Source organism: Hydractinia symbiolongicarpus, chromosome 3 (genome assembly GCF_029227915.1).
Source record: "Hydractinia symbiolongicarpus strain clone_291-10 chromosome 3, HSymV2.1, whole genome shotgun sequence".
Lineage (NCBI taxonomy): Eukaryota > Metazoa > Cnidaria > Hydrozoa > Anthoathecata > Hydractiniidae > Hydractinia > Hydractinia symbiolongicarpus.
This window is the reverse complement of record NC_079877.1, coordinates 10,896,958-10,910,125: the sequence shown is the minus strand read 5'-3', so window position 1 is coordinate 10,910,125 and position 13,168 is coordinate 10,896,958. Positions and strand designations below refer to the sequence as shown.

Sequence of the window (13,168 nt, the reverse complement as noted above, 5' to 3'; positions counted from 1 at the left end):
GCCCAAAAGTAATGCTCATTTTAAGCTACACATTATGGTTCTCGTTCTTTCAGATAACACTGCAAAATCCATTGTCCCACAAAGTATGCTTTCTTCCCCATTTCTCTGGCATAGCTGGGGTTATCCTGGTGCGATAGTGACATTCACTCACCAATATTGAATCACTGTCAAGGAGGTTGAACCCTGGTCTTTCACACAAAGTGCTAGAGTTATAACCGCTGAGCTATAGCGCCACTAATCACTAAGCTATGGCTTTACTTTAGAATTTTTATCACCTGCCCAGCGTGTCTTGTGTACATAGTAAAATCTGCTGACAAGGCGTACATTTAGTAAATCATTGTCAAAGATATTCAATTTTTGATGAATTTTTTGAGAAAATAAAGTACTCCATTCTAAACCTAATCGGATAACATTCTTTTCAAATTTTTTGACTCTGAAAGTTTTTAATTGTCTGTGCAGTGCATCAAATCTTCATTTTTAGATGTATATATTTGAGCTTATTATGAAGTTAATATTGATGATGCAGCATTGTTGCCATAAATGGGGATTCTGTATCTTCATAATATTGTTTTATTTTGTTTTTTAGAAAAAAAATACATAAAACACCGCTGCATAAAGAATGACTGTTGGTATTTGTAAAACAATATGAGGTTAAAGACATCGTTTTTGAAGGATAATAAACATATCTTTTCTTTATGTTTTATTTAAAAAAAAAAAATGTCCTGTATATAAACATGAATTTTGGCAATTATATTCGTTAATAAAAAGTATTGAACTACAATCATAGACAAATATAAACAAGCAACTTGCATAATTTTTGAATTATGCGAGCTTTATTTGCCCCAATGTCAAATAATTCTTTGTGTCTGTGCGCTAAAAAATTCCGATAGCAAATTTTACACGTTCTCTACCTAACCTAGGTGGATGCTAGGGACTTTGCAGCTGGCCAGCTGCAGAGTTGTGACTATTTCGATTTTTTAGCCATGTTTGAAAGAGAATGGCTTCAAAAGACAAAAAGGTGCCTTTGTTTCATTAACTCTGTCCATGATTGCAGAAAGCCTAAGTCATTCTATTACTCCTGATGATCTTATTTTTAAGGGATTTTTTTTATACTATATGATATGCAATTTTGTGGAAATTCATTTCAAAAGCACAGGGATATTTAGTATAATCACATTTTTATGGTTACAAATTAAGCTGTGTACAAAATCACTGGATCAAAGTCACAAAGGTATATAATGATATAAACACTTTTTAACCACATCTTGTATTATGAAATAGAAAATTTTGATTATATCTTATCAAAAATAAAAAGAATCCAAACAAAACTGTTCCAAGAAAATTTTTTAGTGAAAAATTTAAAATCACAAATGTTGTATTGAAAGCTTTATTTCTCAGATTTTTATTACATTGATTTTACGAAACAAATCCCTGTGTTCATGCATTTCTTTAACTCTATCACACATAAAGAACTGGTAAGCTGCGTTGGCTGGTTAAATGCAGATGAAGTTTTTACTGCTGGGTATGTTAAACCTCATACTTTTAATGTATCGAATTCTCTATAATTCTCACATACATTATGAATTTGAATGAAGGAAATGTCAAAAGAGAAGTTTGTTTCATATTTCTAATTGTTGATGTTTTGTATGTTACAAGGTTTTATATACATATTGTTAATGAAGTTATTATCAGCCTGAAAAAAGCGATGTTAAAAGTATTTTTCTGTTAAGTTTAAGATCACAGTTATACACAGTCACACAGTTATATATGTTTTTGTTGTCATGTCTACAGTTATCCTTGTATACACACTTTTATTATTACCCAGGGATGATCTTCATGTAGTAAAGTCTAACCAATTGTCTGGGGAATCAACTGTGGTATGTATAGATGAAAACATTTTTATGTATGTTATCAGAGACATAAAGTAACTCCCTAATGAACTTAAATTTTTGTTTAGAAATATTTCAATAAATAAAGACCTATAAGGGAAGACATCTAAACTATTTTATAACCCCCCCCCTCCATGTCTGTTTTTGCCTCTATTTTGCTAATGTTGTGACTCAGGGGAGGGGGCTGAGTTATAGACATCTTTTATGGATGGCCCCTGAGACCTTCAAGTTCAAGTTCATCAATATACATGCAAGCTATATAATTTGAAAGCATTAAGTACATATATGTGTCAACATCATCATTACACAAATTATCAATTCAATCGTGTTTTGATTTTATAGCTATTATAAAAAAAATTTACTATGAAAAGTTTTGCTTCTGTTTTAGACTGCCTCAGATCAAGTTGGTTACAACTCCTAAAAATCTTTTTAAGCAGTCCCCCTGATCTGTCCATTCGATTTCCGTAAATTTCTCAAATTTTTCAATTATGTTAAAGGAGCTCTTGCTTACCTGATTATCATATACAGCATAGGTTTATCGTATGCACTCAAATATCTTATTTTCCATGGATTTTGCAGGCTGTACAATTGGGAAAAGATGTACATGCAACTGATTTACATTGGTTCCCAAAAAGCGTAGGAGGAAAAAAGCAAGGACCATCAGAAGTGTATGTACTGACAGCTACAGATGGTAGGTTTTCATCTATCAACTCTTCTATGTTTGTGTTTACATTCCAGTGTACAAAGTCAACCTAGTTCAGTCAAATCTAATTTTAATTTTAGTCACAAGCCCAGCAACATTTTTTTAACCAGTCATTCATGACTGCAATCTATTAAAGCTATCGAAAACGGCAAAAATTTTGCAAAACTATATTATTTCTTTTTCCATTATAAGTTTTCACAATATGGGAGAAAAAAAATAATTTAATATTAATATTGTAAATATAAAAACTATTTCTATTTTGATAAACAGGTTTTAAAGTTTATTTTCAAATTTCACTTTACGGCAGTATATAGTCTGATTTTTAATTCCTCATGGGAGTCTTAACATACCCATAGCCCACTCACGTATATCAATTTTGGCACAATTGAGACTGTGCAAAGCCTGCATTTTTCTTCTAGGTAAATTTTATTTTATTGCAAAAAATGGTCGAATTGAGAAGTCTATAGATGCACACAGGGGAGCTATACTTTGTGGTAAATGGAGTTATGATGGAAACGCTCTTGTTACTGGTATGTACACTTGTTATGGTTTTATGTCACCATATTTTGTCATATAAAACTTATCGTATCCTTTTTAGAAATACTTTGTATCACCATACAAAAAATAATTTAAAAATTGAGACAATCCCAAAACCTTATGATTTTTAGAAAGCGTTACGAATGTGACTTCTATATTTCCGAAAAAATATTCGTTTAGCATTATGATTTTGTATACAAATTTGTGCGAGTTTTGTAGATGTATATATTTGAGATATGTGCTTAAGAATAGTTAAGCATGGTTGTCTTCAAAACATATCATTGGTCAACTGTTTCTTTTTAGTTTGTAAAGAAACCGCCACAGGCACCATTGCATTTTTTAGTTTACTAAATCAGATGCTATTTGTGGTGGCAGAAATGCTGCAATATTTACACTTTCCTTGAAAGCTTTTTGATCGTTTTACAAAGAAACAAATTTCTTTTTTATGTCAAAAGTAAGAGAACGTAAATTATTTTTTATTATTTAGGAGGTGAGGATGGGCAGGTAAAGATTTGGTCCAGAAGTGGAATGTTGCGTTCAACACTTGTAACAATAGGTGCGTGTAACAATAACTTTTTAACTATTGTAATTTATTTGTGTTTGACTTTTAACTTACGGAGCGTATAAAAACAGTAAAATTTAGAAATCTATCTTTTAAAAAATCATTTTTACAGCTGTACCAGTCTATTCTGTGGCTTGGAGTGCAAATTCAGATGCTATTTTACACAGTAATGGTAAACAGTTAACTATTAAACCATTGCAACCATCTGCTAAACAGCAACAGGTGAGTAGAATCAGTGTTTTATTGTTTGAGTGTTATTGAACTTTAGTAAAATCAGTGTTTGTTGTGTGAGTGTTGCTTGGCAGGATGTAAATTTGCGCTTGTGAGGTAAATTTTACTTTTTATCAATGCATGTTGATGCTCATTTTAGAATTGTACGAAATTGTGTAGGGAGATGGGTGAATAAAAAGTGTTTGTGAACCTCCTTGAAATATAGTTATGTTTAAATCTTGAAATTTCAGGTGAAAGATAATTTAACATGCCATTAGGATCAAAAATTACATCACCTATTTTTAATTCAAATATTTTCCTGTCAGTGAAAAATTGCAAACATAATATGTTACTTGCTTGCTTGCTTTAGTACCACTTCAGCATTCAAATTGACAATTGCCAATATGGATAAGAAAGACTGTTTTTGCAGGCTAATTTATGTCCTGTAAATATATGCATGGTGACTGACCAAATTCCTCAAAACTCCTTAAAAGATGATTTTGTCTTGGAAAGTTAAAAAATTCCTGCAATTTTGACAAAAATTTAAAACTGCCATTGAATTGTTCAAACATATCATGACAAAAGATTGATTTTTTTCTCAACTCCTAAAATTCCCAAAAATTTTGCATGGTTAGTCTGTACTTTGTCCTTGAACCTTTTTAAAATTCAACTTCAACCTGCTTTTTTTTCAAATTAATTTTTTTTATTTATTATAGAAAAGACTTCTGTTTAAAAACTGTTCTCCATGTTTCTAGTTAGATTATCCAGGCTAAGCTTTCATTGCCAAAATTTCCTAATTTTTAGCCTGTCTATAATTTTGACCTAAAACAATCTGTATTATAATTTAGAGGCTGTTAAAATGTTAAAAGAGAACTTAATAATAAATACGCAGTTTTGTTTACTTATTAGTGGAAGGCTCATGATGGATTGATCTTAAAGTTGGACTGGAACACTGTTAACAACACAATAATATCCGGTGGCGAAGATTGCAAGTATAAAGTAAGTATATAAGTAATCAAATTAACTGTGTATATTTAAGCTGTGTAAACCAACTCACAAAATTTAACATTCTGTATTTGTCTTCTTCATTTAGGTTTGGGATGTTTACGGTAGAGCGTTGTTCTCAAGTACCACTCATGATTATCCCATCACATCTGTATCATGGGCTCCTGATGGTATGTTGACTTGTTAGTTTGTCAGAAATATTCTTGCAAAGAAATATCCCTGGTTCAACATTTTTTTTTTGCGAGCGTTATTATGTGAGCAACAGGCACATATTTTCAGGCACATAATAACAAAGAATAAGTACAGAGAAGTATTCTGCAGTTCTAAAATCTGGTTGCATTCTCTCTTGTTTTTTTAATGAAAAAATGGCTGGCATAAACCTATTACTTACACATGTTTAAAATATATGTTTTTAAATCTATTAAGCAAAACACAGCCTGCAAAACCTTCTGTATAGGAGTTTGATAATGCACAAGTGTTGCCATTTTTCTGAAAATATCAGTTAACATCTACCAACACTTTACTGTAAATATATGTATGGATTCAATTCTCTTTTATTATTATCATTATTTAGGAGAATTATTTGCTGTGGGATCCTACAACACATTGAGATTATGTGATAAAGCAGGGGTAAGAGTTAATGTGTTTTTTTCTTTAATTATTTGTAAAATTAAGGAAAACTTTCTTTGTGTTAGCTTAGCTTAGCCCCACCTTTTTTTTAATACACAAACTTTTTATCTGCAGTGGTCTTACGCACTGGAAAAACCCAACACTGGATCATTATTTAATATTGCATGGGCAAGTGATGGCACTCAACTGGCTGCTGCCTGTGGAAACAGTCAGGTTATAATCGCACATGTTATTGAAAGGTATATTTTAAATGCTCACTTTTTTGTTAGTAAATATTGTTGTAGCACACAAAGCTAAACAAAGGAACTATGTAGACATACTTTATTAACGACCCAAAATGTTGAAGTTCTTAAAGTAGTCTTTTGTGATTTGTAACAAAATCCTGAAGGATGGCAAACCAGATGCTTTAAACAATGATCTGTACTTTATAAGTTTTCAATTATAATTATTTTTTAAACTTGGGTTGTGAATGAGTTATCCTGCTTTATTCAGTACATTCTTGCCTTACCTTACTTATTCAACGGTTAAGTAAACTGTATCATAACCTTGTTTGTGTTAGGCGAGTTGAATGGAAACATCTCGAAGTAGTTGTTAGTGAGCAGAAAAATATAAAAGTAAGAGATGTTCTGACAGATGCCAAAGAAAATTTAGGTATAAATTTTTATAATATTTTTGAGTATTTAATTGTTGACACTTATTCTGGCATACTTGCCTCAGATATTTTTTTTACATAAACATAAAACGTGAAATATAAAAGACAGGTTGCTGTGTTCATGAGAATGAACTCCAACTTATTTCAAAATATTTTATTAAAATATACGCAACAAAAAAATTATTGTGATGAAAATTAATCTGGTGATTTGGGCAGATGATAATGTCTTTAATTTGACATTATCTTTATGCTGTGCAATAAAGTTAACTTAGAAAAGTTCTTGTTATAATTTGTTTTTAGATTTTAGAGATCGTGTTGTGAAGTTTGCAATCTCGTATGACCATCTTGTTGTTACAACTCCTTCGCAATGTTACATATACAGGTAATAATCGATTATGTCTCTATCAATGACTAACTAGTTATATCTATGCAATGAAGTTGTTTATAGATGTTTAAGTGTTTATCCTACTAAGGTGTCATCATTATATTTATTAGCCTGTTGTTTGTAAGCCTGTGATGTTATTCTGTGATTTTGAACTTTAAAAAACCCTGCTGGACATCTAGACGTCTATATCAACTGTCCGTATTGCTAACCAGATACGTAGATAAAACCTTCAATCCTATAAAACCTCCACTAATGGAGTGTAACTTCCTCGATTTTTGTTATAGCACTAAGAACTGGAACACACCAATGATATTCGATTTGAAAAGCGGTTCTGTATCCATCGTCATGCTGGCAGAAAAGTAAGTTAGTTTGAGTGGTATTATAAACAAAGATGATGTGACAAATCTTTGCTAGCCTTTATTGGATGTTGGTTCTTTTTGTGCAAAAAAATTATTATTTTTTTGGTTTTGTCATTTTAAATTCTGGATAATGTTAAGGATGGAGCATTTTAAATACTCTTAAGCATATTTCTCTCAGTATTATACGTCTCTCACCCCGTGTAACAAGGCCTGTGACTCCTAATTTAAAAACATACAAAAAACAGCCATTCCAACTTTTTTTATTATTGCTACCAGCTTCTCCATATTTGCTACCAGCTTCTTTATATTTAGTACTTAGCCTCTTTATATTTGGTACCCAGCTTCTTTATATTTGGTACTGGCTTCCTTATATTTATTACCGGCTTTTGTATTGTTTTTTGCAACGACAATTCTTAGCGTTTTATAGCAATTTTTGTTACTTTATTCTGGTAGTAGCCATAAAAATATATCACGAGCCTTGTCATTTATGATCCTGTCTTATATCAACTTTGTTGTTATTCTAGACACTTCCTTTTAGTAGACGATATCGGTGTCCAAGTATATTCTTATGAGGTAATGTCATACAAGTTATCTAAATGCTCGATACAATACATGGTATTTCTTTTCATGATAATCTGATGTATAATACTGCACGTGTTGTATATTTAGGGACGGATGGTCAGTACTCCACGCTACAATGGAATGCGAGCTGATCTTTTAAACACACAAGTCGTCTCGATTAGTAATGATACTGTTGCAATGAGAGACAGAAATGACGAAAAAGGTTTGTTGTTGCTACTGAAGGCTAACTTGGTATGGAGTAAAATTATCACTATATAGAGAGAGGTCCTACCTACCTCGTTTTATATAGTCCATATTTTTATCCTGCTGAATAACAAATAGAAGTATATACGACAGTATCACTTTTGTTTTTCGGAACAGTGTTTTTCATCAGACGTTTTTTTTTGTAGCGATCTATTTATTCGAGGCATTAACTGGAAAACCGCTTGGAGATGGAAAGCCAGTGAAGCATTCAGTAAGTATTTTTCCTAACGAAAGTGCTTTCGGCTCTAATGAACCTCCTAGCTTGGTTACTGAGAACTTGCTTTAAAAGTATCTTTATAATAAATAATTGTAATAAGATAAATGGTGGACAATAAAGTGTAGAGAAATATCTGAGGTGTGTTTTTTTGTATTGATGATACGCAACGCCACTACACAACAACATGATGTTGCCCTTTTTGTGTGCATCTTCGACGAGCTTTAAGAATCATTTAGCCGTCCATCTGGTCCTCGTTACATTTCCCCTTGTGATACTGTTTGTCAAGGTGTAAAAAATAGCAAACCACACGTAATATACACGTAATAGTGCTAACCAATCGAAAGAATCCTCCCTTCGTAATCATGTTATTTCTAGCATCTTGCATAAATAACATAATCGTGTTAGTCGGAAATGATAAAAGAAATTGTTTTTAAAGAATATTCTTTTAACATTGAAATTTATGTTAATTCTATCTCCACCATTTCTCTGTAAACATGACTCCTTTGCTTTGATGTAGCTAGATGTTATCGAGTTAGCGCTCAACCAAGATGGCGCATCTTCTGATCGTCAGTTGGCAATCATTGATAAAAATAAAGATTTATATTTACGTGCTGTTCGACAATTTGGTACAGAGAGAGTTGTTAAATTGGGTATGTGTGCTTTATAAAATTACATCTCTTGTTTCTTCGCCGGTCAGGGGGATAGGGTCAGGAGATTAGTCTACAAAATGATATCAAACACCTGCTGTCTTGGGGCAAAAAAGAATAAAATTTCGCGAAAAGCCTTAAACCTGACACAACCACAAAAATTAGCTACGTGAATTTCCCCTTTTTTCATTTGAGATCTGTTGTTGCAGTAAAATTGCGCAATCAGGACCTATTAGCAACATTTTCTGGATTGTTCAAAGAACACTTTGCGTGTGACTTCCCTTAGTTTGGTGAATTTCAAAGAGAGATATGTGAAGTATCCCAAGTTATAAAACGATAAAACTTATCCAAACAGGTTTTACAATAACTGTAAATGGACAATCTTTGGCTGTTTACAAAGTTCTGTATATATGCATGCAAATCTACACAAGCAGGGAAATAAAGAGGGTACAGGGTAGAAAAGCTATATGCCCTTACCGAAAGGTCACAAACGCGCTGTAATTGGTTTTTTTTATCAACTATTTTTCTCTCGTCAACAAATTCAGCAAAAAGTTGCATTTGTTTTGTTTTTTCGTTATTCTTGCTCCTTTCACCAAATTCAGCGATAGTTTGTCTGAGCTGTTTTTTTATGATCGCAGTGGTATGTGTTGAACGAATAAATGCGCGCGTTCATAGATATTGTTTTCGATGTAAAAAGAGAACATGACGTCACACGGCAACTTGTCTATATATTTGTGAAGTGGTTTTGATGTAATTTTTTGTTTACTATCTAGCTACCATGGTCAGTAGTATATGTTGGAACGATCATTGCAATATGCTGGCTTCGATCTCGGATCATAAATTTTCTGTCTGGTATCACCCTGCTGTCGCATACGTTGATCAAGATTTAGTTTTAAAAACTGTGGTCACACGAGAACAAGGGTATTGTTTTTACTTTCTATGCATGATACCATTGGTAATGTGACCGCTATTAGTGGCTAATATCTTTTATTTTCAGAGAGTTCGGGCGAGACTTGCATCTAGTTAACTTTGTAAACACGTATTGTTCCATGCGACGAGGAGATGGTGCATTGTGCAGTACAAAGTAGGATTATAATGTTTAATGTTGTGTCTTAACCTCGGGTTAACAGACAAATTGGGAATCTTAAACTTTGATTAAATGATTTCCTCAGAAAACTATGAGGAAATATTTTACTGTTTTCTAATAATCATTTCTGTTTGTAAAGATTGTGATGTAAGAATAAAAACATATTACTTGTTACGTACCTTAAGAGATTTAATTTTCACGAATTTTGCGAGTTTTTGTCAATTTGACGAAATCTTAGTTCCAGCGAAAATTATTGGAAAACTCGCTATCCGCAGAATTCGTGAAACTTAATTTCCCCGAAATTTACTAATACCCTTAAGGTACTTTTAAAGTATACTTTTTCGTGATCTTGTTGTATGGAATCATTAACAAAAATCTGAAATGTTGAATCCTGGGAATTATAGAGTTAACCTCGAGGGGAATAAGAATTCTACTTGTGATGGTTATTAATAACCTCAATAAATTTCTTCTTCTTTAAAAATGGCCAACTATATTACATTTTATTTTTGTTCTTATTTATGTAACGTTGCACTGATGTAAATTTAATCGTTTAATCAAAGAAAGTACTTGTGGAAAAGCTTGCGAAATGATTATTTACTGTACGCATAACAAGGTCATTGTTATTGGTTACATTTAGTATCTCGCCCTACCCAGCATTTCTTCACAAGTATGTCAAAGAATCAAAGTGGGCTGAAGCAGTTCGTTTGTGTAGATTTGCAAAGGTAGGGATTCTGGAGATATTTTCTTTTTATTTATTTATTTGTTTATTTATTTATTTATTTATTTATTTGTTTATTTTTTTATTTGTTTATTATGGTTTGTTTTGTATCTTTTATTTGATTGTTCCAGTTCGTCTGTTCCCATATGCATGTTCGCTTGTATTTTCTAGGATTCTTCTTTATGGGCTTGCTTAGCTGGTATGGCTGGTCGCCATAAAGAGCTCTCCACCGCAGAGATTGCATACGCTGCCATAGAAGAAGTAGAGAAAGTTCAATTCATCAACGTAATTAAAGAAATCCCATCGCAGGAGGGACGTAATGCTGGCATGGCGTTGTTCTGCGGACAAGTAAAAGATGCTGAGAACATACTTCTGCAGTCTGGACTCACTTACCGAGCTATTCAAATGAATATTGACCAGTTCAACTGGGACAGGTGTGTGTAAACACTACTTTTGTAATCTTTGCGGATAAAAATTTTGTGGTCACCATTTAGTTTTGCAATGTAAATAATTTTATTTTAATTTTAGAGCTCTTGAACTTGCTGTGAAACACAAAACACACGTTGACACTGTACTGGCTTATCGAGGAAAATATTTAAAACGATGTAATAAAAAAGAGACCAACAAAATGTTCCTTCAATTTGCACAGGGGGTAATATTTCTCTACTTTTTCCTAGAGGTATTAAGGATGGAACAGTGTATGCTTAACGTCAATCCAGTGGGAGGGGTTATATCCTTTAACGTTTAAGTATCTCATGGAAAGTTATTTGATTTGTGCAGTATCCCTTGATGACATCAGGGAGAAGTGCAGTGTATTCTATCTCGCCTGTATTTCGATTTATATAAGACAAAAATGCACTCTTGATTATAAGCAGTACTAAGTTGGAGTGCTACAAAATCTTAAGCAACTGTTCTACAGCTCTTAAATTTAGTTCAAGTGTTAAGGTATAGTTAGAAACAAGTGTGTAATATGGAAAGGCGAGTTTTTTTAATAAATTTTACTATTACTTTTAAACTCGTTGCATTCTTTACTCGTCACTGCTGATTTCGTTTTCATAACGAGGCTGAAATTGATAAGGCAGTAATTAGTATTAGGCGTGTTAGGTTAGAATTTTAGAAGTTATTTGGCTCTTTAATTTTTATCCTTTTGTTTGTTTATCTAGTGATTCTCAAACAATACTTTTTCATGTCACCGAAAAAATAAAAGAGAAAATATTTACATCAGACTAAATCAACAAAATTAAAACTTGAAAATATTTTTTTTTAGGTTGAAATCGATTGGGACAAAATTAAAGTCAAAATCGAAATGGAATTGGAGAAAGAGGCTGAGAGACCTGGAGCGGCAACCTTAAGTCGATAAAGCTTGCTGAGAAGGACTCATTTTAAAACACACATTTACCATAAAATTTAAGCCGCATATTGCAAACATAACTGGGAATATTCAGCGGAATAACAGTTGAAATAATTACACACAGGATAGATAAAAAAAAGAAAATTTCCAAAAAGATTTCTGTATATTTCAAAATTTAGCTATTTGAGTTTTTTAATACGAGACTGGCAAAAAGTAGTTTGTTTTTGTTTGGTTTGTATCTGAAACACCTTTCTGAACATCTGAAATACACATTATTTTCTTATAAGAAACCTTGCCAAGTTTTAAAAGTTTCTTAATGGGTAGGCTGAAATTTCATGTTTTTAGTTCCAAAAAGTTTCTTATTTAGTTTCTTAATTTTCCTATTAAAATAAGGGTTTCTGATATCAAATATTAACTAGTTCTAAAAGTTTCTATAATTTTTGGACTAGATCGTTTAAAAATAAAAAAATATAGCATTTTTCATTTCAAAGTCTCCCCTTAGTGATGACTGTAACATCTTTTTCAATTAATTAGTAGTAAAAGTTTCTTAATTTTTGAAGATTCTACATGTAGGTTTCTTATAAACATGTTTCTTATAAAAAAACGGGTATTAGGTAAGTTTTTTTTTTAAAGAAAAAATTCTCAACATACTTTTAAACGATTTGAAATGTGAAGACATTTAACATAAAGGAAATTGAGCCGTTGCGATGATATTACCTTATCGGACAAAAAACGTCGGACAAAAGTGATGAAATTTTTTTTCCGATAGAAAATGGGTTACAAAACGGATTTAAAAATTCAAAAAAAAGTTGTTTTAAGTATTTTTACCGTCGTACATAGAAGTGACAAAATTATCTCGGGGGGTCGTTTATTTTATCCGATATCAGTAAAATCTGACAATACTGAAGGTTTGATAAAAACGCCCCCTTGAATTTGCATTTTTTGTAAGTAAATCAAATAATTCCATGGCAATATATTTTGGCCGGATGTGTTCCCGTGTTTTTAATTTCAAAATTTTTAATTTATAGAAAACATTAGCTTGGTTTCCTTCTGTTTGTCTTAATAAATTGGCGAATGCGAAAAGGACTGGTTTTAAATTAATGTGGCGAACTGGAAACTAAGTTATTGTTTATTATTTACTGTAGAATGTGAATATTCTCTAGCAGTGTAATATATGCTTATTTAGACAGATTGGATGTTTTAAGCGTAGTTGATATAATATACTGTATATATTTTTTGTGTTTTCTTAGCAAATTTTAATAATTCAAAATTTTCTGCGCCCTAAAAGCTATAAATTTCCAAAAAATAAGATTCCGTCATGATCTAGAAATCGTAAGAAACTCTAGGTATTAAATGGAAATGACAGATAAGCACTAGGCGTTTACAAATTT

General features: G+C 32.0%; 1 protein-coding gene across 1 annotated transcript; it reads left to right on the top strand.

Moving 5' to 3' along the window:
* The first annotated feature begins 563 nt into the window (after window positions 1–563).
* LOC130635677 (intraflagellar transport protein 80 homolog) lies at window positions 564–11,990 on the top strand. The gene is made up of 24 exons (XM_057445090.1): window positions 564–685; window positions 1,468–1,522; window positions 1,826–1,877; window positions 2,469–2,580; window positions 3,012–3,122; window positions 3,617–3,685; window positions 3,804–3,913; window positions 4,811–4,900; window positions 4,995–5,076; window positions 5,481–5,536; window positions 5,651–5,775; window positions 6,096–6,187; window positions 6,489–6,570; window positions 6,858–6,932; window positions 7,457–7,505; window positions 7,602–7,716; window positions 7,904–7,968; window positions 8,492–8,624; window positions 9,395–9,542; window positions 9,619–9,705; window positions 10,346–10,430; window positions 10,598–10,860; window positions 10,955–11,078; window positions 11,694–11,990. Exons 1-24 carry the CDS (start codon window positions 646–648, stop codon window positions 11,784–11,786), a joined length of 2,313 nt encoding a protein of 770 aa, XP_057301073.1. The 5' UTR covers window positions 564–645; the 3' UTR covers window positions 11,787–11,990.
* Window positions 11,991–13,168: the final 1,178 nt, after the last annotated feature.

Excerpts from the sequence above, each read along its gene's own strand:
- LOC130635677 (XM_057445090.1), top strand. The coding sequence starts at position 646 with ATGAGGTTAAAGACATCGTTTTTGAAGGATAATAAACATA. Across the intron at positions 5,776-6,095 it reads ATCGCACATGTTATTGAAAG|GCGAGTTGAATGGAAACATC; the intron begins GTATATTTTAAA and ends TGTTTGTGTTAG. Across the intron at positions 7,506-7,601 it reads TCCAAGTATATTCTTATGAG|GGACGGATGGTCAGTACTCC; the intron begins GTAATGTCATAC and ends TTGTATATTTAG.